The following is a 26,601-nucleotide window of genomic DNA, read 5'->3' on the forward strand; positions in this document are numbered from 1 at the left end:
TCTGTTTCTTCTGTAGACCGAAAGGCAAAGACTCAGTTGAATCTTTATTGATGATCCGATGATATATGTAGTTCCAGGATGGAGTCTATGATGTCAGACTTTAATATGTCCGTTCTCCATATATGGAGTTCCAGGCATTCTGTGACACGGTCTAACTTGCTAGGTTATCCGTTACAACTAATAAGTATGATGAAAGCCTACACCGACAACGGTAGTAACTCTGGCCCTCTTTCTCTAAGGGTTCTAAACTGTTTAAACTGTAAATAAATAAGAGCACAAGCATAATGACCTCTCTACTCAGCTCTTTTATTTGAAATAAAGGCAAAGACGGACAGATGATGCTGATGCTGATGCTGATCCAACGGTAGGCTACCATCAGGGGTGACGACCAAATTCCTGGGTACTTTAACTATTGAAAAATAGCAGATCTACAAGCTTGCAGCGCGGCACTCTGTGCTGCGCTGTGAGCTTGTATATCTGCTATTTTTCAATAAAGTATAAAATAATGTCAGGCCCCTCCACCTTGGGCCCTAGTAACCCAGTCACATTTTTCCCCCCCTTGTGACGCCCCTGGCTACCATGCACGTCTCCCATGGTGCTGTCAGGGGTTGTGTCCGTCGCCATGGCGTTGTCAGTGGTTGTCTTGGAGATACTGGGCTGAGAATGTCTCTAGTTGACCTTCCAGGTCAGTGGCTCTGTTTCTGTGGAAGATACAGGAGAGATTGAATCTCATATCTATCTAGGATTATCTACAGTATCTATCTGTCCGTCTGTCTTTCATCACCCTATCTTGTTTTTTTCTTTTGCTAGTTGTTTTTAATGCTCTGACTTTGGACACTGCACTATTATTTTTTTTGTATTTCTGCTTGTGTTTGACATGATGTAGAGATACTTGTTGCACTAACTAGCATTGACGGTCACTTTGATTTGGGCACTGTATTATATTGATAGTTGTGCTTTAGGACACTTTATGTATATATATTTATATATATATTATTTGTTCCCTTTCTTGTTGTACCTTGCTCTTACTGTACTTACTGTACTCTGTACTCTGTTCTTGTTTTTTCTTTCTATCTGTCTGTCTATTTTTTTCCCCTTCTTTTTTGGGGTTAAGTTATGTCATCATGCAGTATGAATGCTGCTTTATTGCCCACCAGGTAGGATAAAACACCATCACCACACACAAGGGCAATCAGCATCTAGTCCATATTCCACATGGGACATTCCACGCATATAGGGACAGACCCAGAACCTACTTGTCATTGTACTGGAATAAACAAAGAAATGCCAGCACTCACAAATCCCTCCGGCACTTTTAATTACATATCGTCACTGTCGGGCAGAATCCTTGTATCTCCAAGTATCAAATGTGTTTTTTACAAAAAGCCTCATCATACATAGGCCAGGCAATCTAAGCTAAAAAGGGCCTGACTCAAAAGAAATTGCAATAGTAATCATTCAGGGTTTTTTATGATCCTTAGGGACATCCAAAAAACATGTTAAAAGTTTTCCATTATATTCTTAGTGGATCAAGGTAAATTCACGGGGTTCAAGTTTGGGTCCCTTCACTTACAATACAGGAAAAAAAGACCCCCAAAAATCTTCTTTAAGTAGCATGTTAAGGGTCTAACTAGGGTTTTTTCCATGATTCTGAATCCATTGCAAGCATTTGTTTTGCACGAAAAACATCCCTCTGGCTAAAAATGGACCCACAAACTATGGTTTAGTGATGAGTCATCACTTTTCTGGGGTCAGCTCAGTTTTTGGGGGCCCGTGTTTTTTGGATGACCCTAAGGATCATAAAAAACCTAGAACCATTAATTACTATTGCAATTTATTTTGGGTCAAACCTCAGATTGACTGGCCTAACAAGACTGTCGCACAAAACAAGTGAAAATAGCCTATCTACAAGCACACAACGCCTCACGATGCGAGGCGTTGTGTGCTTGTAGATAGGCTATTTTCACTAGTTAAACATTTTAAAATGACTCGACAACAACGATATATACAGTATATAGCGTGTCCAGGCCACCAAGACATTTCTTTCCTGTTTTGAGTAGTTTACAGCGGGAGCTGGTCAGCTACAGTACCTGAGGGCTTTGGAGCGCCGCTGGATGCTCTCCAGTCTCTGGATCCTGAAGCTCAGCTGTCTGATCTGAGCCTCCAGCTCCGCCTCGCTCAGGTCAACCCTCTGACACAGACGGCTGAAGGTGGACGCCAGCTCCCTGGGACCAAAGGGACAAATATTAACCCTCTGTAACAGACGGCTGAAGGTGGACGCCAGCTCCCTGCGACCAAAGGGACAAATATTAACCCTCTGAAACAGACGGCTGAAGGTGTACGCCAGCTCCCTGGGACCAAAGGGACAAATATTACTCTCTCTCTCTCTCTCCCTCTCTCTCTCTCTCTTTGCTAATGGTCAATAGCAAAAATATCCAGATTTCTTATACTCCTATAGCAGTGGTGCCATTGTGTGTTTCCAAAAGAATAATAATATTTGTATCAATTATTTTAAGCCTAGAAGCAAGCCATCCAGGCTCCTGGTGAATAATGATCATAACACTTTTTATTCTGTGAAGAAAATAAGAAAATAATTATATGTTTATTTTTCTTCACAGAATAACTTTTTTATGTTTATTTTATCTCGCACTCATCATTTCTATTTCCGTGCCCCAGACTGTTGACGGGAGCATTTCCCAAATCGCGGAGTCAATAGTCTGGCCACGCGATACTACCAGGGACCTAAACTAGTGAAAATAGCAGCTCTACAAGCGTCGCTTCGTGAGTTAAGGAAATGTAAGAAACTGGGATTTTTACTCGAGTCGTGAGTGACCCATAAAACTGTGTCAAGACCCCTGACCCAGTGTTTGATAAACAGTGCCCTCTATACTCACTTGAGGACCTGCTGGCCACAGCTGTTGCTGGTGCGAGGTATGATGGTTTTGAGTCTGTGCGCGGCGTGCTCCGCAAACTGCTGTTTGAGGGCTCTCTCCCTGGAGGCGTTGGTCCAGGTGAGCTTCTCGTACAGGTAGAGCAGTCCGTACAGAGACACGGAGAGGGCGATGAGCCTCCATCCCATGGACCTCCACACCTGGAGCACAGGACAGGAGGCACAGTGGTTTCTCGAACCACCACCCTGACAAACACTTAGCATTTTCGGATGCTAAGTGCTAAGTTTTCGGAGTTGGGACATTCAATTCACCCTTTGTCAAGTCCCGCCCGTTGTCCCGCCCCTATTCACACCCATTGGTTGCTGTGTCTTGGAGGGACAAAAGTCCTTTCTCTCCATCCACTACCATTGAAATTCAGTTGCTTCTTATTGTTATTTTGTGTATTCATCTTTAACAGTTTAGATTGTTCCAAGTAACACATACAAGTAACAAGACATGTAATGTAAATGTATACACATATTTGAAAAAAAGGGTTTTGTTTAACTGTGTATCATACAGTAGTTTCTTTTTTTCCCCCTTTTTGTTATTTTGTGTATTCAATTCTCATTTTAAACTTGGTTTCAGTAAACAGGAGCCTCTCAGGTGCAGTATAGTGACTGGGCATGTTTTTAAATGTTTTTATTTCTCCAAAAATGATGTTTTAGCAAATTCAACATAAAAAAGGAGGAACAAGGCAGAAAGAGCCTGCTGGTTGGTCAGTCATGGACCAATCAGAAGGCTGACAAAGGGTGAATTTAGTTTATTTATTATTTATTTGACTAAATATTGTGAAAATAGCCAATATACTAGCATGTTGCGAGGCGTTGTGAGCTTGTAGATCCTTCTTATTATTTGACAATTTGGCCAATGGCTGACCAATTCTTATATAGCCTAGTGTGTTTATTACTTTTGATTCAGTAATGGTCTCTTTTTTCTTTTGGTATTAAAAAGGTTTAGGACTCCTTAAATTGCCACTGTCATCTGGGGGACCCTAGTACTTTTTCTGGTACGGAAACTACTGTAAAGACGTTCTTCCACCAGTTAGGTGCAAAAAAGGTGGTTGTTGTCAACTCGAGACACTAATTTAGACATCGGAATCAACTGTTAGCCGCTCAAGAGTAAGACAGAATTATTTATTGCGACCCTTGGGCACACACATTATGTTTTGTTACAAGCTTTTTCTTTTGTGTGTGTGTGTGTGTGTGTGTGTGTGTGTGTGTGTGTGTGTGTGTGTGTGTGTGTGCGTGCGTGCGTGCGTGCGTGCGTGCGTGCGTGCGTGCGTGGCGTGCGTGCAAGTGTCTTCATGTGTCTATGAATGGCTTGCAAAAAAGCAGATCGTTATGAAACAATGATGTAACTTCAATTTGCTGTTTCTGTTTTGTAAGTGAATGCCAAAAGTCATGTGTTCTTGATATCTGTGAAATGTACTTTTCTGTACATAGTAATCATCATTATAATCATCATCATCATCATCATCATCATAAATAACATCATAGTACTGTACTGTACATACCACTCCTCCAATGACCAACACTGTCATGGAAGCTCTGGAGGTGAGAGACAGCATGGAGACCAGCAGCTCCTCTTTGAGGGTTCTGCCTTCCTGGGAGGAGACAGGAGACCATCAACATGGACAAGATGTCAAAGGAGGAGACAGGAGACCATCAACATGGACAAGATGTCAAGCATGGAAGTCAAAGGAATCATGCACTGTTAAACTTATAAGCCCTAAATGCGTTTTAAAAGCCTGTCAGTGGAATAAACAATGGGATTGATGTGCTGTGCACATCTTACAATTTACAATTTAGGCATTTAGCAGATGCTCTTAAACCAGAGCGATTTACAATAAGCAAGATAATACATCAATACATCAACATCAATACATCAAATGCATATAAATGTTAATCTAAGAAGAGACAGGGACCCCCCCCCCCCCCCCCCCCATGGTGATAAGGTATTATGATTATTCTGTGTACAGAAAGTGTTAAAATTAGGTTAATTTAGTTCATAAAGTATGCATGGTTGTCAGGTGGGTGGTGGCCCAGCTGAAGTTAGCCACACCCACAGGGTTGGGTGTATGGTAAAAGGGGAGGGGATGATTATATGATGTCATTAACTCAGTGTTTTTCAGTTGGGCCTTCCCCAGGAAGTAACCAAAAATACACAGGGAGGGCAAATATGCACATTATAACCACACCTAGAGTAATGTTAACTCCATAGACACATATAAAACAGAAAACGTACACAACTATGGCACCGCCGCTTTAAAATTCTCAGAAAACCCACAGTAAGTGGATACCTGAATGCTAGGTTCCATGGCGTTCAGAGCCCGCTTGGCGCCGGTGGGTCCGATGAAGCGCGTTACCAGGGCGGTCCAGCCCAGAGAGAACTGGAAGTCGATGCTCTCCTGGAAGTATAGTGTTGATTTTGTTGAATAAAACTATGACTAAAAACGTTTGTCGACTACCTTGTTTCACCGTCGAAAACGAAATAAGAGGTAAACAAAAACTAAGCTATGATGACTAAAACTAAGACAATTTAAACAAATAAAAACTATAGACTAAAATGTAAAAGGAGGGACTAGGGGAGAAGAGATCGGTAGAACTTGTTGCGCTCGGGTGTTGCGCTCTGAAGCTCACAACGTGTCGCGCTTAGTTGACTAAAAACTAAACTTTTCAAGATGACTGAAATATGGCAAAAAACGAAATGGAATTTTTGTCCAAAGACTAGGACTAAAACTAAGTCGACACTACACAACCCTACCTGGAAGTCTGCACACAGGCTGGCCAGGTCCAGGTCATAGGTCAGCTCAAAGCTGCTGCTGGGTAGACTGAACTGCTCCTGGACAGCCAGGGACAGCAGAGGACGCACACTTTCTGGACAACACACAAGAACAGACCGTTTGCTTTTATTTTATACGTTTAATATTTTTGTTTCAATGTCGCACAGCTCCTAGCCACAATGCAATAACCTTTAATTTTATTTTACCAACGTTTCGACACAATAATAGTCTTCTTCAGGGTATCACCTATGTTTAAATCGTTGGGGGGGGGGGGGGGGGGGATGACAAAAAAAAAAGATTCCTAAATGATAGTAGCAGATAGTCATGAATAGGCTTTTTCTTTTTCTTTTTTTCAGATAGTCAAAATATGAATCCAAACCATTTAATAATATTTGGTTGAAAATATTCTTTCAAAGGTTGTATGTGTATCTTTCTTCAAAATGACCCACCAAATTAAATGATCAGTTTGTGCAAATATTATGGTTTGCAAGACCTTTGTCATCAATATTAAACAAGATGATGTAATTTTACCGTCATTATTTACACAGTCGCATCACTGTCGGGTTGTAATGATTATAACCACCGTAGGAGCAGTACATATCCGTCTGTTTGTCTATCTGTCTGTCTGTCTGTCTGTCTGTCTGTCTGTCTGTCTGTCCAGACGAGGATTTAGATGTTGCCGTGTGGTCCGACTGGTCGGAGTGGTCAGACTGCACGCTTCCAGGACAAGACATCAGGTGCAAAACCATCTCAGGGACTCAGAGTCGAAATCGACGATGCATTCGCAATGCGTACGATGGAAGCACCTGTCCAGGGGAACCGTCCAAAACGCGACACTGTTACAATATAAGAGATTGTCTACGTAAGACGCACGCACGCACGCACTCACGCACGCACACAATACATGCATACAAACATTTAAAACCGTAAAAATTCTGTATCTGTGTGTCTGCAGTGAACGGCACATGGTCAGATCAATGGTCATGTGGTCCAGGTGTAGAACTTCATGTGGAAGCAACGACTCCAAAAGATTCAGAGAGAGAATCTTTCAACCTGACTTTTCACTATACAGGTAACCAACTAACAAACTAACTAACGAGCTAACAAACTAACACACTAGCCTTGACGACCATGCAATCATATTCAAAGGTTCAGATGTCATTTGTTATTTAGTCAGATGCCAGGTTAATTTGTTGACCCATGGCTGGCATCCTATAGTTTAGTATAGTTTCAATGTACATATTATTTATTTGTTCATATTATAATGTTTAAACTGAAGATGATCCTAGATTACTGAGATGCTACACTGTCTCTATACATTAGACTACCTTGTACTGTATTTAACTTGCTTAATGTCGCTCTGGGTTAAGAGCGTTGATAAATGCCTAAATTGGAACTATCCATCTTTTCTGTTTCCAGTGAGAAGATAGAGTTTCATGGACGGCTGACGTCCTCAGTGGTGAACTACCAGAAGGAACAGTAGCCAAGACTGAAACCCAAGCCTGTCCTTTCCATGCCTGTGGGTCGGGCCGGCGCTTCGAAATACCCCGCTTTCATTAAGGCAACGCTATGAAGGTTCTATGTGATTGTGTTGATTGGGTCTCGATCTCGAGCTCAGTAAGACTAATTTCCATTCTATTTCATACACGCTCAACAAGGCGTGTCCTTCATGTCCCTCATGCGAAAACCTCCTCCACATCCGTCTCACTACGCGAGATTGTAGTGATTTGTGATGAGCTGGGATTGAACCCGAGGCTCCCACTCGCCAGACCAACCAGTAGCAACCTGTTATGCCAATAGGGCTGAGCCCGTTTGGCAGGGCTGTTGTGTGCCGCGTCTTGGCTGTACTAACTATGGGGCTACACATAGAAGGTGATGGAATGCCTCAGAGGCAATGTGTCTCTGTCTGTCTGTCCCTGGCTGAATGTGTTAAAATCCAATGATAACTGCCGAACTTTGAAAACAGAACAACTGCTAGTTGTGAAAAGGTAGAATTGTTCTGCTAATAATATTTAAGGAAGAGAGAAAGGCTACTGCTGCTGTTCATAAAAATGACAGGCTAAAAAAAAAAAGTTTACAGTGATAGCAGCTTGAATTGAGGGTGGTACAGTACCTGCAATCTACAGTACATTCTGTAGGCACAGCCTACAAACATTCACTCACTATGCCAAACTGTCCAAACTGGATCTCCTCAGTGAACAGACGGATGCTCAGGCGGTATAAGCGAGATTTCCACTATTCTCAAATCATTATGTTGCTGGTGAATCACATACATTTGTGCTCTCTTTTGCATTATAGACAACCCTAGGATACACACGGAAATATTGAGGAAATGTGCACGGAATTAACCCCTGACCGGGAAGAATTTATGTTTATTATATATACTTACCTAGGTTGACTTTATACCCCACTCCCCACTAAGTATATTTCCCCTAAATAAATGCCACATTTTGGCTTTGATAAATACTGTCTTGTGTCTTGGTATGTATGTAATGTATGTACAGTATGTAATGTATGTAGCCCACTGTATTCTGAATAGAGCGCTACCTGTCATGTTGTTCTGGGTGGTTTTGATGTCTCCGAGGATGGATGGAGAACATCGGACAGTCAGGGAAGCTGTCATCCTTTCCTCCACATGAGTCACCATCCTCTGGAGCCAAGGCAGAGCAGAGGAGACCATTAAATCAGTGGCTTTCAATCTCTTTCACATCAAGTGAAGTTCTATTATCTATTCCAGGGGTTTTCAAAGTCAGGGCACCCTGGGGTGCCGTGATGGCAGTCCAGGGGTGCCGCGAGATAATTTGATAATATTTGGAATTTATTTGGACACTTGAAAAAATATTTAGTATAATTTTAAACTTGAAGTACAAAGTTATTTTCAGTCAGTTCTAACCAAAATGGCTCAATATCTCAACGTTTCCCTCGCAACATAATCACTAAAATATCGTCACTGTCGGGCAGAAACCTCGTATCTCCAAGTTTCAAATGTGTACGCCTTTTGGTAAAGCAAAGCCCTTCTTCATCATACAAGACTGTCGCACAAAACTAGTGAAAACAGTTTCAGTGCTTACATGTTTTACAGACGGAAACTGGAAACCTTCTGTCTGGCTTTAAATGAAATGTATACCCCTCACAGCCGATCTACAAGCACACAACGCCTCGCGATTGTGTGCTTGTACTGTAGATCTGCTGTTCTCACTAGTTCAGTACATTTCATAGATGATAAATACAAAACGAACGGTTTTGGACGACGACAATATGCTATAAATATAAGATGCTGGGAGTGAAAATTATAATGTAGGGGTGCCTCAGATTAAAAAAAAATATTTATGGGGTGCCCTGAGACAAAAAAGTTTGGGAACCCCTGATCTACAGTATTCGACATCTGAGCCACAGAGCCACATGGACCACCATTTGATGAGATTTAGCCTCTCAGACCCAAAACCTGGGATATTTTGTTATGTAAGTAATGCAGATGTTTAACAATAACTTCACTCTCAAGAGTTAAAGATCTCTAAGGGTCCATTTGGTTACCAACGTTCCATCATTTAGCTGGGGACCACCTGGAACCCCCTCAAAGACCACTGGTTGAGAACCACTAGTATGAATAGAGCAGTGATGTACAGCCAATTAAACACGTGCACGCGCACACACACGCGCACACACACACACACACACACACACACACACACACACACACACACACACACACACACACACACACACAGCCGACACTTGACCTCAATATTGCTAAAGGAGAAGCTAGCAGAACATTAAGCTGCTTTAATTCAAATCCTGTTTAGAAAGCACACACACACACAAACACACACACACACGCTGCCGCTGCATTGTGAGACTGTGTGTGTGTGTGTGCTGCCGCTGCATTGTGAGACTGTGTGTGTGTGTGTGTGTGTGTGTGTGTGTGTGTGTGCGCGTGTGTGTGTGTGTGTGTGTGTGTGTGTGTGTGTGTGTGTGTGTGTGTGTGTGTGTGTGTGTGTGTGAGTGAGAGAGAGAGAAAAGAGAGAGAGAGAGAGAGAGAGAGAGAGAGAGAGAGAGAGAGAGAGAGAGAGTGACACAGAGAGAGACAGAGAGAGATTGTCAGAGGCTGTGCAGAGAGAGGTTAAAGAGTCAGTCAGGTGTTAAGTGTTGGTCTGAGGTTGTCTTCACTGTACAGATTACTGCACTGACCAGGACTCAGCAGGTAAACTGTGGTCAGTGTTAAAACGTATGCACAACACTGGTTCTCACACATTTTTCATGTCAAGGTCAAAGGCACCCAAATTATACACATTTTTGTATTTGGCTGCGGACCCCCATCTGAACATAGTTTGTGCCAGGGACCCCCATATGCAATTTGGATCGCATATGGGGGTACGCATGTGTTAGTTTCAGTGCTTACATGTTTGTAGAGGGTCAGAGTGTCCTGCGTTGGGTTGAAGTCAGCTCGGAACTCCTCCACTAACACAGGCAGAGTTTTGATCTGCTCTGCCAGGGCAGCAGCCACCTGACACAGAGACAACATCAACAAACATACCCACACATTTTACATACCTGTAATGCATGCTTATCGGTCGATACCGAGTACCGATCCAATACAGTGTGTAGGTTCCTTGAGGGGGTTCCAAATGGACCCTTACAAGTATGTAACTCTGAGAGTGTACAAATGGAGCTCTGGTCCATTTGGTTCCATTTGTACACTCGCAGAGTTGTGGGGGTCCTTGAAATTGAAGACCAAGTCGAGCCCGAGACCAGCTAAAATCATCATTTGATAGGTACTGTGGAGAGAAAAACTGTTGGGTAGCCTAGTACAGCATCTAGAGCCCTAATGCGTGTTGTTGAAAAAATACTTTTCCTTAATTTGATAAAGTTTTAAAGTTTGTAAATGTTGGGAAGGAAAGAAGTTCATGAAGATATCGATCAAAATGTGGCAGCCTGAGGAGCTGCTGTGTACCTTGGTGACCACGCCGTCCGACAGGGCCTTCATCCGTAGTTTGACGCTGTCCGTCAGACGGTTGATCTGACCTCGGACAAAGTCCAGGCGGTCTCTCTGCTCCTCCCTCTCCTCCAGGCAGTAGATCCTACAGAGAGGTGGTGGAGGAGGTCTGGGTTAATTCTCCTCAACACCTTGGTAGAACCACAGAGGTGAGAACATAACAGCACAGAAAGATGAGAGCAAATGTGATCCCCTCAGTTTCCTTCTTGAGACAGAAGGTTGGCTGCAGTGGGAGTGGGAGATGTAGGAGGGAAGGGCACATTAGATAGGAATCAGAATTACAGTATACTCTCCTGGGATAATGCAGATAGTCTTGGTCAAATATTACTCAGAGACAAATTAACATTGCTCAGTCAAATGCACAGTACTGGAGTACCTGCTTTTAAAAATTACTCATACAGTAAATGTACCACTTTACTGTCCACCAGTTGGTCAGTGTCTGAACCCCTTTTCCATTTAGAGCTATTACTGAAGGAACACTTGATGCTCCGAGCCTTACTTCCGGTCAGCAGAGGAGATGTTGATGGCGTCCATGACAGCTTTGATGGCCTCTGTGATCTGCCAGGCTCTGACTGTGTGCTGCTCAAACTTTGTCTTCACCGCCGACTGGGAGATGAACTCCTGTGAGGTGAAAAGCTCATTTGAGAGAAGAAACTGTTGAAATCTGACATTTTAGAAAACAATAAAGTTACACATTTACTGTTGGATCTAGTACACATATGTGGGCAACTTAAGGGGATATTTCACTTAAAAGAAAAAGAAAAGAAAAAAAAAACATTGTTAATTTTATTGTCTACCGCAGGGGTCTTCAACGTTTTCAGGCCGGGGACCCCCAAACTGATGGGGAGATGGAGCAGGGACCCCCTACCACCTCGTAGGGTGGGGGGGTCGGGGCTACAACATATTTTTTATTTTAAACATGTACAAGTTACAGCGAGCAGGGTGGGCCGTACCACTACCATTTCTAAACATACTACTAATATTAAAGGGATATTCCACTTTCAACAGGGAGCAGTCGTAGGGCTTCTCTCCACATACAAACCCATTGTAACTTCAAACTCCATTTTATCCATGATAGATTCATTAAAAACACACATTATTTTTTCTGGAGACTCATTTTACCTTCCTAATACGTGAGCAGGCCGTGTTTTTTCGATAACTTTTTTCATTTATTATTAAAGGAGTAGTTCACCACTTTTCAACCTGTCTTCATATAATAGGTCCTCACTAATGCTCATAATAAAATAGCACATTCTGTTTCCATTCAGTCTGGGTCTCATAGGAGAGCTGTCAAATCCTTCTACCGGTGACATCATCGTTTGACCAAAAAAAATTAAATAATATTTTTGAAGAAAAAAAATATTTTGATTTTTATTATCACGAGAACAATGGCTTCCACTTTAACATTGCCACTTTTTCAGGAATAGAAAGCCTGCAGTTTCTATTAGCTTGCATTTCCCATTGATGATGTCACCGGTAGAAGGATTTGAGCCACCCACAGCTCTCCTATGAGACCCAAACTGAGTAGCCTCGCGTAGCCAGGCTTACTCAACTGCGAAGAGAAAAGCCTGGTGACAATAGAAGGCAGAAAGCGTTCAACTTCCGCCGTAGGAATTTCACCGGAAGCTGTATTTTTTCACGGTGCGGTGTTCCTGCAAACGTATTCCCTGCACGAAATTAACTCGGGTCTACGTCTACTGCTCCGTCGGTTGCGCTCGCAATAAACAATATACAAACAAAAACATTGATTCAAGCAATGTTACATCTATTAAGAGTGAGTTAAGAGCTACAATCTATTTTAGTTTTTTCGATGGGGAATGTAAACAGACCCGCACCGCATGACGTAACGTCCGTTAAACGCAGACTTCCGCTAGAAATCTTGGAACACACCGGAAGGCATATTGTCTACAGGGTGCAAACTGAGTAGAATTTTTTTTTTATATTTTATCATGAACATTAGTGAGGACCTATTATATGAAGATAGGTTGAAAAGTGGTGGAGTGCCCCTTTAATAATTATTTGGAAAAATGTTATCGAAAAAACACGGCCTGCTCACATATTAGGAGGGCAGTATGAGTCACCAGAAAAGATAATGTGTGTTTTTAATGAATCTATCATGGTTAAAATGAAGTTTGGAGTTAGGCCCTCCGGGCCTGGTAACATTTACATCAAATGATAAAATTACCAAAAGTTTTTTTGAAAGTGAAATACCCCTTTAACTGAGAACCAATGTCAATAATATCAACAATCTGTCAATTGCATTATAGTAATCATGTATTCAAGCTATTCAAAATGGATAGAATCATGATTTATTGTTTAACAAATGTGAAAAATGAAGGGGAAAAAAAATGAAAAAAATGTTTTTTTTTTTAAAGCAATAATTTCGCGGACCCCCTGCAGTAACTCCGCGGACCCCCTAGGGGTCGCGGACCCCCTGTTGAAGACCCCTGGTCTACCGGTAATTAGGCTTTTGTGACCACCCTGGACAGATTTTAAGTTGCTTGATTCAGTATTTAGATATTTAATATTCATTTTAACACGTTGCAGTCCGAAATAGAATGGTGGTTGGTAGATTAGCCGTGAAATTTCTATTATTGTATTGTGATCTGAGACATAATATTATGTTTATAAACATGACCCCGCAGCCCCTCCATCTTGAACAGCGCCGCTGTTTTTTCTTTTTTTTCCCCCCCCAGGCCAGTAACTCACCATGATTTTCTCGATCTCCGTTGGGATAGAATGAGGGTTTTGGCCGATCGTCGATGTCCCCGTGCGTTTCGCGTGCGCGATCCTTTCACGTAAATGTCCCCGCAAATAGTCCATGTGTGACTGAAGAACAGAACTGAAAAGTTTCGCTAGCATAGCCCCAAGCATGGCTGCAGGAGGAGCTCGAGTGTGTAGACAGTAAACGGATGGGTGGAAGGTGCCTTGGAGAAGGAGAGGCGCTGACGTCACCTCTGCTTCATGCACGGTCTGCATGAGCTATCAGTGCACGAGTGGTGACTAGGGAAGGTTAGACGATCGCCGATTTTCGGATCAAAAGCTTTTATTCCGGTTTTAAAGACAAAGTCCGGGAATGTACGACGTGGCTGAGAGTCCCTGGGGGGATGTGCGATATAGTACGGTTTTAACATTAAGGGGCTCCCCTTGGCTTAGAAGGTGTTAACAGACACACTCCTATACAAACCCATTGTAACTTCAAACTTCAAAACTTCAAACTTGTGACTCTTGACGCCAGGAGTCACCAGAAAAAAGAACGGGTGTTTGCAATGAATCCATCATGGTTAAAATGGAGTTGATGGGTTTGTACAGTATAGGAAGGGGGTGTGTCTGATGAAATGGATATTAAATATCTAAATACTGAATTAAGCAACAAGCAACTTAGAATCTGTCCCCGGTGGTCACAAAAGCCTGATTAGAAGATAAGACCTTGTTTGACGGGATAGGTGTCAACACACATTGAATGTCTCTCTACCTCAAAGGTCCTCTCAAAGCTGTGGAACTCTCTCAGTCTTTCGTGGAAGCCCTCCGCCAGCGCTTCACCTGCAGTATGAGAACACACAGCATCGATGAGAGGAAGGCTGGAGAAAGAGTTTTGTATCAATACTACAATGTAGTAAATACACTGTTACAAGTAAAAGTGTGGAATAAAAAATGTACTTGAGTTAGAGTACTGGCATCAAATTGTACTAAAAGTACCAAACGTAGGCCCAAAAGTATTTCCCATATCACAGGTTTTCAAATGTACAAAATGTATTAAAAATATTTTTAAAATAGCTGATTCAGATTTCTTTATTCAGATTTCTTTATTAACCATTGTGTAATACACATAGGAATTTGCTTTGCGTCGCATTGTGAGCTTGTAGATTGGCTATTTTCAAATGGACCTGCATGAGGCTGATTATACAAATCGTGTCTGTCGGGTGGTATGTCCAAAACTGGTACTTTTCAGGATTCAAATTCAAAAATAGCAAAAATAGCAGATCTACAAGCTCAAAACGCTGCACTCAAAATTGTGATGCTTTTGTGTAGGGATGCATGGAAACAAGCCCCTAAGGCCCTAAGGCCTTGACCCAAAGCCTGGCGGGACACAAAAAGTTAGAATATGGAGGTTTCTGCCCGACAGCAACTTAATGGTTTTCTGAAAAAAAGAAAAAGAAAAGAAAAAAGAAAAAACAATGTTTCCAATGACACAGATGCCATCCGGGATTGAAGGGGGGTTAAACTATGTCCAAACTTCTGTGACCGGCAGTCTGTCACCTGTCTCGGGCATGCCCTGGGCTCGCTGCATCCTGGAGCACAGCACCTCCTTGGCCGACACAAAGAAGATCCGTCCCGGAGCCTCCTCTAGACTCACCACCTTCAGCTCCTCAGCCAGGAAGCTGACACAGCGCTCTGTGTGCTGCATCCTCACCTGTAGGGAATCACCCACACACACACACACACACACACACACACACACACACACACACACACACACACACACACACACACACACACACACACACACACACACACACACACACACACACACACACACACAGCTTAGACATTCAGGGAGGGATATCGCCGTTTTCACCACCTTTATCAAGGTCAAGGTTGTCTGGACAAAGATGCCGCCCAGTAGTAGTACAGTCTGATTGATTGATTGATTGATTGATTACTTTGTTAGACAGAAAGTGGAAGAAAGAAAAATGGGTATAGTCAAGCAAATTAACTCATTCTGTGCCTATCCCGAACATGTTCGGCTTTATTTCAATCCAATACAATTTTTTTTTTATTAATTGACTTACCCTGAGCTGCTTGTAGAGTCGTGGGTGGTCCTGGCTCGTCCTACGCTAGCCAGCTAGCCATTTTACATGGTCCGACGATATATTCCATTAAAAATGGTTTAAAATACATTTTTGAGCCCCCCAATGTTCACCAAATGTTCAGCGCCGCTTCCGGAACGTAGTCCAGTGTGCCTATCCCGAACATGTTCGGCTTTTTTAATGAAATGAATTATTTTATCGGAGGCCTCAACGAAGCCCCGGTCTAGACGTCCATCCATGCCCGGGACTTAGACTCGGCCATCCACGGGCCGTATTCGCGCTAAAGGCCGCATCGCGCCGCCCACTCCAATAATAAATCACATCTTTAGACAGGATTTTCTCCGGATTGTGTTCCCAGACCCAAAGAGAAAGTTTTTTGCGGCTGAAATAGCTTTAGATCGGGCTTCTAAATGGGTTAGCATTTTGGCTACGTGTCAGCTAGCTTCCTCCTCTCGTCACCCATAGCATTGACTGGAGTGAAAACACAAGCCAGTTGGGAGAGGGTCGACGAAAGCTATAAAGAAGGTCTATGGAGAAATTTCTGGCACTCTAGCGCCCCTTGTGGCCGGATGGCACTGTATGAGTTAAGTCTAAAAGGATAACACATGCAAGTCCATGGGACATGTTTGACAGGTCACATTGAGATGGCCAGTACAACCAGTCTTCTACTGTTGACCAATGGGAGCTGACCAGTGCAATCAAATCACAGTCTTCTACTATTGACCACTGGCTGTGGTGTGTTCTAGGTCTTTTCGGAGGGATACGATAATGATTCCCTGCACAACATGCGAATGGTCGTGGAGATACGCTAGCTAGCGTGTTTTCAATGGAGGGCTATGTTTCTATTTCTCCAAAAACATTATGCATGTCATACTACGTATATAGTTGCTGTGAGGTGGAATGTCCAAAGCTTTTGAAGACATGGAAAATTTAATTTGTAGTACAGTGGACCAGTACAAAGCAGAAAGAAAAAAAAGGATACAGAACCTGATGTAGCCTACTGTTGAAATAAAGGTGCAGAGACACACAGTAATAATAGCGTACCACAGTCTTCTTGATGAGGCTCGACTGTTAGAGCTAGGGTCTTTCTCAAAGATGTTGGAGAGAAGAATGCTACTCATTCACTTTTCATATACTGCACCAGGGAATAACCCAAGGAATTAAAAATATATATATACCCCGGAACTACACAGTAAAATCCATAGGAAATGGGAATCAGTAGATTGATTGTGAGACAGTGGTTAGATGTGTGTGTAAACATATCTCATATCTTACCTCTTCTGTGGACTCTGGCTCAGTTACGGACGCATCCCATCTGTTCTGGAGGATGAAGATGTTTGGTTTGGAGATCCTCTCGCTGACCTTGTGGAAGAACAGCTTCTCCTGTTGGGGAAGTTATATGAGAGAGGAAACCCATTTAAATTCATCAAACTGGTGAATGTACAGTATAATGACCGCCTATTATATACATGTTAAATAGTCGTAGAAGACTGAGGTTGTACTGCTCTGCCACCATAGTGTGAAACGCCCTGACACCATCCATAAACAAAATATGGAAACCTTAAAAAACATTTATAATGGAATCCACAAGGGGAGTTAAACACATTTTCCCCTTGAATAGGTGGTGACATCCACTGCCGTTTGTTTGCCTTTGTTTCACCCCTGTGGGCCTACTTGAACCATCCCTATTCTGAGGAACATTAGCTGAAAATAGCAGATCTACAATATGTAGTGGGGGTCCCTGCTTTATCTCTTTCTAAGGGGCCCTTGGCCTGAAAAACCTCCCCTGGTGTAAATGAATGAATGAATGCTCACTGTGTTCATCAGTATAGACTCACTGTGTTCATCAGTGTAGACTCAGCGTTGCCCACCAGCACAAACACGTCCGCATCCAGACAGAACTGATCGATCCAGCTGTCCAGCTCCATGTTAACATCTGTCCCTGGACTGGTGGACACAATTATATGACATTATTGTCATCACATTTATATTAAACAGTCAAATATGTGTTATGATATATATTTATATTGTTGCTGTCGGGCAGAAACCAGGTTCTCCATTTTCAACCTTTTTCATTTTTTTAAATGACTCAGTGCTAATGAACACCCTTTACGTCAGTGTGTCGGTTTTACAAATTTGTGTGGCACTGTAGTATGATCGAGTAGGGCGTTCATTTATGAAAAAAAATAAAGAAAAGAAAACGCAAAAAGTCAGATGGAGAGAAGATGCCCGACAGCAACGCTAGTATTATGTGTTGCTGACCTGTCCATCAGTACCAGGTCGTCTCTAAGCAGAGCACACCGAGCTTTGGGCCAGAACACACTGACCATCCTGCCAGAGTCCACACTGGGATCCATGTGGAGAGCATGGGCTAACTCGTTCACTGTCTGGGAGGGGAGGGGAGGAGAGGAGAGGAGAGGAGAGGAGAGGAGAGGAGAGGAGAGGAGAGGAGAGGAGAGGAGAGGAGATAATAGTTGGAGGGTGACAAGAGACGACGGAGAATGAGGAGAAGATTATGGCAATGATCATTTACAAGCTTATATTAGTGTGTAGTAAGTTAACTGAAAAGGAGGTAGACCCCTGGGGGACACCGGTCAACAAATGATATAGTGTTATAATTTATATAGTGTTCTTCAAACCGGTGTTGTCCTTGTAGCAGCCACCGTATAACTATGGTTTGAACCCTGTGCTCCTTGGTAGAACTACTGTAGGCCAACCAACCTGAGTGCTTGACACATTAAAGCAAAACCATCACCACCTAGAATATTTGTCTAGAGTCTCGGCTCCTATATTGCCTCATCAACTGCTATAGCGTCCCTGCATAGCCTGTGGTTCCTACATGGACACTTCTCCTGTCGTCGGACGTCTCCGTGGTGATGTAGGCCTCGTCTCCGTCCGTGCCCTCCACCCGCAGGAAGCAGTTGGTGGTGTGTCCCATGCCGCTGGGCAGGACCCTGTCCCTCAGCATGGCGTTGATCACCGTGCTCTTACCATTACTGGTCCTGTGGAGAGTTCATTTGTAGATTTTGATTATTACAAAACATACATTAACCACTTCAGCCCTATACATTTCCAATGTCCTCAGCCATTAGAAAATAGCAATGTGACGCATTGTGAGCTTGTAAATCTGCCATAGTTTCAAAAGATTTTTTATACATTTTAAAACATTTTGATACCAATACCTTTGTACTTTTGCTTACAGACTTTTACTTCACATGAGTGTTTCGACATTGCAGTATTTTCCACCACTGGTCTCACAGCCACACTTACTGTATAAGGGATAATATCTGGTGACATCTAAATTGCATTGCAGAACCAATATAAGGACTTTAGAGCGAATTCATTCATAATGGGATGGATTCAGGATCGGTTGTCCAAAATAGCTGACATTGAATTTAGATTTCCGCAGATGTATCAGTAGTTGGTGACCTCTGGTGACCTGCAGAGAATGTTAGAGAGGCAGGGTCTGAAATTTCTCAAACAGGCTTTTGGTGGAAATATCGAAAACAGCAGACGTCCAAGCTCACAACCCGTGAGCTTGGACCACCACACTAAACTAAGCATAATCAAGTGAATACTGGAGATGTGGTGTAACAGCATGGATTTCTACACAGAGAGGGCAATTCTTTCAAAATAACATGTTGCATTCAAGTTCAGGAGAGTTTGGACAATGCAATTATCTTGAATTGCTGCCTTCAGGTATGGCATGGAAAGAGGGCATTTGCATTTCTTTCACCATAGTAAAAACTGCATTCATGGTCTGGAGAGGGCACTGTTTACAGGCGGATAAAAAGGCAGGGGCTCAAGGCCCCTTTGATGTCTATGTGTGCACGTGCCTGTGTCTGTCTGTCTGTCTGTCTGTCTGTCTGTCTGTCTGTCTGTCTGTCTGTCTGTCTGTCTGTCTGTCTCTCCCTCAGTACCTCACCTGCCAAAGAAGGCCACCTTCATGTGTCTGCGAGCCAGCACCTCCCGGATGGTTGCCAGTTTGGTGGCGCAGGACTGCATCTCCAGCCGCTGCTCCTCCAGGACCACCTCTCCCAGGTCAGATGTTCCCCACGTCTCTGGAACAAGAACAACACCATCATCATCCTCTTCACTCATACCAACATGTCTCTGGAACAACACCATCATCTTCACTCACGTCAATGCAGCTCTCATGTGGATCGTAGATTAGGGGACATCAGTTTTTTTTAAAGTAAGTCAAATTGCAGCCTTTTTTATGTTCGTTTTTTAACCTAAATTGTGGTGAATAGTCTGTGATCTTATTCAACCTAGCTCATTGTATAGTTCAGTGGTTCTCAACCAGTGGTCCTTGAGGGGGTTCCCAGCTAAATGATGGAGAGTTGGTAACTAAATGGACCCTTAGACCTTTAGGATTGATATTGGGTTTTGTATTGCAAAGTACACCGGTGTGATGTCATCACGGTGTGATTTACAATACAAACCCCAAAATCAATCCTCCAGTTCTAAGCAACACAGAAGGTGTATTAATTAAGGTATATTAATGACATACAGTAGTTCAATATTGAAAATGGGTGGTTTTCCCCTTTTTGAGAGCGTAAAATTAAACCAAATGGGCCTGTAAGTTTACGCTCTCAAGAGTTAAATTATTGTTAAACACTTGCATTAGGCGGCCTATACTTAATTTCCAAGAAGTCTATACAATTGCAGAATTTAGAAACAATTGACCTGTTGATTATTGACTATTGATTGACCTGTTATCTCCCTTTTGGTTCGACATCAATACAGCATGGAATTGTGGACAATATCGACAACAAAAACATTTTTAGGCCTGAGAGGCTAAATGTCATTAAATGGTGGTCCGTGACTAGAATGCCGAATAAATAATGGACGTTGATATGAAAAGGGTTGAAAACCACTGGTATAACTGAACTAATCTATATTCTTTAGCTCTGAGATTCCTCAACAGTGTGGGTGACAAATGCGATAAAATGAAAATATTTCCGAACAAATAGCAAAACAAAAAGAAAATAGGTCAAATGTACGGTACTACCACATGTGTATAACTGAAATCAAAACCTTGTTTGTGAATTTTCGCCTGTATAATTGTCAAAAGGTGATCAGTGGAGTCATGCCTTTTAAGGTTGCGTAGGTGGAGCTATGTCTGTATATATGTGGGTGGGCGGCTCTGTGTTTTCCTACCCTCAACGAAGGTGGTGCCCTCTTTAACATAGTCCAGTAGCTGGTCAAACACTCCAGTGATGGTCCTCTTGGCCACAACAAAGTGCCTGAGAGGAGAGGCATCCTCCACAGGCTCCATATTAACACACTGGAAGAGCAGAACGTGATCAGGACTGATTACTGAATGACCAGAGCAAGAGAACTTATTCCATACGAAATAACTAGAACACAAGATTACATGGAAATATATCAGAACTATAGAAACAAATCTATCAAATGGACATTTCCATTTTTAGCAAATCTGTGCAACCATGTCAAATAAAACCCTGAAGAGGAATGAATCAAACCATCTAGGCCTCTGTGATGCATTTGTACGTTACCAAGATACATTCGTCATTAGACAAGTATTATTAATAATAAGAATCAAGTAAGGCGCTTCATATATACTTTTATGGTCAGAAAACACACACAGACCTCACTGGCTCCTTCAGCAGTCTACTCCAGTGGTTCTCAAAGTGGGGTCCAGGTGGACCCTCGGGGTCCATTTAGTTCCATTTGTACACTCTCAGAGTTATGGGTGTCCTTGAAATAAAATACAACGTTTGAGCCGAACTACTCCATGTTGCAAAGCGATATAGCCTCATAGCATAATTGCCTTTTGGTCAAATTGAAAATGTTGCCTAACTCTATCATTGTGCTTTATTGCAATATGTCCTAAGCCAATCAGAATGCTTGATGCATTCCAAAATGACTTAGGCAGAAAGTGCTTTAAGTCAACTTTTTCTTGTTACAAAGCAATTTCTTTGTTCTTAGGCTGAAAACATTGGCAATAAGGCAGGGTGAATCAGCAGTGTTAGGAGAGTAGAGTTACTGTATAGACAGCAGATAAACTTAACGTAACTCTCCAGAAAACCGTACAAATCGTTGTTGTCGAGTAAACCTTGTATGTCCAAAACCTTATTATTTAAAAAACGATTTAAAGTAGTGAAAATCGCCGAACTACAAGCACACAGCGCCTCGCATCGTGAGGCTTGTGTGCTTGTAGATCTGCTATTTTCACCACTTTTGTATGATGAAGTAGGGCTTTAATTTACGGGGGGGGGGGGGGGGGGAAACAAGAAACGTAGAGATAGGAGGTTACTGCCTGACAGTAACGAAATAAGAGTCTATGCGATGAGGCTATAACTAATGTCCATTGCAGCGGCTCTCACCTTCACACCGGGACCACACAGGTTAGGTTCACGTGGATTCACTGGTCCACTCTCTGCACTAACACTGTCCATAATGTTGTGTTGACCCTACGTCCATTACGTTCACAATGTCCATGGAGATCTACTGTCCTACTGTCTTCTCTATAGTCCTGTTGTCCACAGGATCCAACACAGAGCTGGACATACATACAGAATGACCTATCAGCACGCTAACCACGCCAATCTGGTGTTACACTCTGCAGCAGAGAACCACAGTCTCAGACTCTCAAGTGTGTGCACAAGAGAAGAGTGAGTGAGTGTGTGTCTGGACATCTCTGATCCTCTTACAGAGACTTATCTGTAGCTGGTTCAGTGGTACACATCCTGCTTCCTTCATCCTACTGTGCTGTGCTGTGCTGTGCTGTGCTGTGCTGTGCTGTGCTGTGCTGTGCTGTGCTGTGCTGTTCTATATACTAGTGCTGCACAATATATCCTTATCGTATCGTTATCGAGGTATGACCACGCACAATTTCAGTATTGCAAAAGGCTATGGGCAGATATCCGCAATATATCGGCCTGGGAGATATTTCGGCCATATCTTTGGTCATATTGTTGCCTTTTGTCTTTTGCTACACTTTGAATATCAAATAAAAAGTGTGGGAAGCCAATTTTTTTAATAACGCTTAGTTTTCACTGTTGCAACACAAAATGAAATGTGCACGGTAATATCATATATCGTATTGATATAAAAATATTTGGCATAAACACAGAGCTATGACATTTTGTCCATATCGTGCAGCCCTACTACTGTATGTCCTGTCCTGTCCTGTCCTGTCCTGTCCTGTCCTGTCCTGTCCTGTCCTGTCCTGTCCTGTGATAGCTAGCTGTCACCTTGGACTGATGGCTCAGATGACCCTTGGAAATCTCCTAGGCTCAATTTCACCTCCTAATTGTCTATGTAAATTCCCGCCCTGCTGGCGTCCTGCATTTCCTGTGTGTGTCAAATACAGTGGCTTTGCATAATCCATCGTTTGATTTAGCAGTAGATGACTGGGGGCAAAAACAGGAGACCAGGAGCAAATGGGTGAATAATGCTTAAAAGACACAACATATTAGATCCCATATTAGAGCCTGTTATTTGTTCAACATAAACATTATTTGTAACACTTGTATTGCCAACTCGGTTTGGCTCAACTGAATTATTCTGTTTTTCTTACTCAATGGATGATCATCTCTATAGCAGATGAAGTCTGGTCATTTTAAGGCTCTCACAGTGGTTTTCTACCAGTGGTGGACAAAGTACTCAACCCTATTATCACTATATTTAGAATAGCGCCTGAGAAATGTAGTGGAGTCAAAAGTATAATATTGTCTTTGAAATGGAATGGAAGTCATACAAATATCAAGTAATACAAATACTCAAGTAATGTACATTTCTCTACTAACTAAACTACAGTCAGTACCTTAATAAGTGTTCTTTGCTACTGTCCACCACTGCTTTCTAGTCACATGCTTTGATGCTGTAAAAGAAATGAGACGTGGAAATTAAATAGGCTTGATGCCTGTGAATGTTTGCTTACCTGCCCTTCGCTGACTTCTCTAATAGCTTACACAAATCAAGAGGGGAAGGTCACGCTGGAATAAACCTTCCATTCCCTCCCTGTGTATGGAAATGAAGAGGCCAGTCTTATCCTGTTTTAATGCTATCAAAGCTATCAAAGCTTTTATATAACCTGACAATAACTTAAATAGGCCATGATGTAATTATTGTATACAGCAGATGGATGCATTGTGGACTTGCAGATCGTCTATTTTCACAATTTTTGAAAATATTTGAAAATCGATGAACATTTCAACATGGAAACAATTTTGACAGTTGTGCAAAAATCTCAAATCATTAGGCGATTATGAAGCCTAATTGTGTATTAAATATTTTAATTGCAAAGCACAGGTTAAGATATACAGTTTCAAATCAAATACCTACAGTGCTTCCCCTTTTTTCTAAAACAAACATACACAAAAAATAAACAGACACAATGAAAGAACACAAACAATGTCGAATGTACATACGGGGTGAACTGTAACAGGCATAATTGTGGAGGCAGTGTGTGGATTGGAGAGAGAAAGAGAGAATTCTAGCATTAGTTATTGTATTAGTTTTAGTTCACTATAATAACACTAGTTTGGTAGTTTGAAGCAACAATAAAAAACCCTGTCCCTTTTGTCACTAACACGTGATGCTGTTGATCACAGCAGTCTCTCTTCTGTCCAGCAGACATGCAGTGTCCTCCTCCACCAGCAGAGCTGTAGTAGGCCTAATGACTGCCAGTTAAAGGTCACACTCTCAATTTCACTATTCCATCATGTATGCTGCACCCTGTGTCCTAACACAAATGAAATGAACTGGCTTTGCATAAGGCAAAGCAAGTTTATTTGTTTAAGTCCTTTAATCCTTGACATATTCTTAAGATGATAGTAGTGCTGGCTTTGCAAGATCTGTGTTAATATGGCTGTGTTGAAACTCAAGGTCTGAATCTGTGACTACACCATGATATCTGGCTTGTGTTGTGTTTTTCTTTTTAACATTTTCGGATTGAAGCTGAGCTCTGACTTTCAATAGTTCTTCCACGACCATTTGTCCCACAGATTTTCCACCGGTTCTTCTACTTCTACTCCTACACATTTTGTCCAAAACTCACAGAAAATGGGTACACATTATTAATGAAGTCATCCCAAGATGTGCATCCACTACAGTCAATACAACCTTTTTCCCTCAGGACGACGGTACACAGCAGGATACCTAGGGCTTCGAGGACATTTGTCCCCACAAGTATAGGGCTTCGGAACAAACAAGCCATTATGACTGGTAGCCTATTCTAGTTTTTTATCATGTTGTCAGTGAATTGTGGGTTCTGTCTTGTCATTCATGTATTGTGTTTGTGTGTATATATACAGTATATGTGTGTGTGTGTGTGTGTGTGTGTGTGTGTGTGTGTGTGTGTGTGTGTGTGTGGGTTAGATTTTTCATACTATATACTGTATACCTTCCGATTGGCTATGACTGAATTCCAAAATGTGCAGCCCCTGCGTAGGCAATCCGGCCTGGCAGAGACCTGCACTTCTAGTTGTTCATTGAGGTGTTATTGTCTCCAACAGGCCGAAGGCGGGCCAGAGACTGTTTTGCACCCTGTCCGTTCATCCGTCTGTCCTTGTGTCTGTCTATGAACAGCTAATCTCCGGTACCGTTGGTGATCGACGTGATCAACGATAGACGTGAAACTGTGCACGTGCACCCTGGATGCCAGAGCAGAACCTCTGCACATAGTCCTGTTGTAGCGCCACCTGGAGGCCGATTTTTGCTAAACATTTTTGAGGCTTTTCCTACAGATTTTGTCCAAACATCAGGCACACATTATCTTTATAGTCATTAAGCCACACGCGTCTGTCAGATTTTTCATATTTGAAAGATTGGCTTCCAAAGTTTGCAAGAGTGCTCCGTTTTGAAAAAAAATGCCAGAAACTTTAAACTCACACTCCCTAGAGGCCAAGGAAAAACCTTCGTACACATTATCTTTACAGTCATGTGATCAACATGCCTTAGATTGGCTAAGATTGGCATCTAAAGTTTGCAGGAGTGAGTGGCCCTTTTTGAACAAAATGCCCCAAATCATGATTGCTCTGAACCTTTGCACACACATCTATCTCACTAGGCAGAGGACGAAATGCCACCCGTTTCACATTGTGCTGTTATAGCGCAATTATGAAAACCGTCACATCTTGTCCGTAGATCCGTAGACACGTAACGGCACAATGTCTATAGTCTATTGTCACATTGTTGACATTGTGACATCATTGTGACATCACATCAAAGATCAAACCCTGGATATATACGTGACATCACATTGTGACATCGCATTCCGTCCTTGTCCCTTGTATGCCCATATATGGAGATCCCTGATGTACAGTTGTACAAAACAGAATCTTTCAGTGGAACTGACGATCCAACCAATATGCCCATAAAAGGGTCCAATATATTAATAATGAATTCCGTCCTGTGTGAATTACGTCATGCGCAACCTCGCCCTCTGCGCGACCACGCCCTTTAGGGCGAGGTCGCTTCTAAGCGTCTTACTGGTAGTATATTACTCCTACAGATTTTGTCCAAACATATACTCAAATCGGTAGTTTCAGTACACATTATATATCCATTATTAGTCATGTGATCAAGACGTCACATGACATATATCCCACCCTGATTGCCGAATTCCAAACATTGCTGGCCCACAAAAACCTACTTGACCTGGTGGAGACCTGTGCTCTGAGGAGCACTTTTTCTAGTTACTATGTATGAATGCCAACAGTTTTAAGGGCCTGTGAGAAGGAACCTGAGAGATGAGTTGTGTTGACTATTTGTAGAAGATCTGAGGCCATGCAGTTTGAGATGTTTTTTATTGTTAATCACCAAACAATACAAACTTGGAAGTCATTATACAACAGCTTGAAAATGATCAGATAAAATGGGGGCTTTTGACCATGTTGTACCGACGTCTCGCAAAGCTCTGTGACGGTTGATTATGTTAAAATGTTAAAAGTATATTTTATAATATTACTTTATCTCTCTTTTTAAGAGAGTTACAGATAGGACTAGGAGGCAAATTGGAGGAATTCAGCTGAAGGGCCACATATTCTCTAATAGCTTAGACAAAGCAGGAGAGGAAGGTCAACCTTCATTAAACCTTCCATTACCCGTGTA

The 26,601-nt window shown here is 42.3% G+C and overlaps 1 protein-coding gene and 1 long non-coding RNA gene across 2 annotated transcripts; one reads left to right on the forward strand and one right to left on the reverse strand.

Annotated features, from left to right (window-relative positions):
* Positions 1–631: 631 nt before the first annotated feature.
* On the reverse strand, positions 632–20,797 carry LOC308285180 (mitofusin-1-like; the record flags this gene model as incomplete). The annotated part of the gene is made up of 18 exons (XM_080725896.1): positions 632–701; positions 2,091–2,225; positions 2,895–3,091; positions 4,444–4,533; positions 5,230–5,337; positions 5,694–5,806; positions 8,260–8,362; positions 10,112–10,216; positions 10,664–10,790; positions 11,205–11,326; positions 14,181–14,248; positions 14,966–15,119; positions 16,792–16,899; positions 17,355–17,463; positions 17,779–17,903; positions 18,356–18,518; positions 19,442–19,577; positions 20,680–20,797. 18 exons carry the CDS (start codon positions 20,795–20,797, stop codon positions 632–634), a joined length of 2,151 nt encoding a protein of 716 aa, XP_080582022.1.
* Positions 6,319–7,142, forward strand: LOC308285404. Its single transcript, XR_013962054.1, has 3 exons — positions 6,319–6,574; positions 6,668–6,784; positions 7,132–7,142. It is a non-coding gene; the product is annotated as an uncharacterized lncRNA (long non-coding RNA).
* Positions 20,798–26,601: the final 5,804 nt, after the last annotated feature.

Source organism: Nannobrachium achirus, assembly GCF_963921795.1.
Source record: "Nannobrachium achirus genome assembly, chromosome: 5".
Taxonomy (NCBI): domain Eukaryota; kingdom Metazoa; phylum Chordata; class Actinopteri; order Myctophiformes; family Myctophidae; genus Nannobrachium; species Nannobrachium achirus.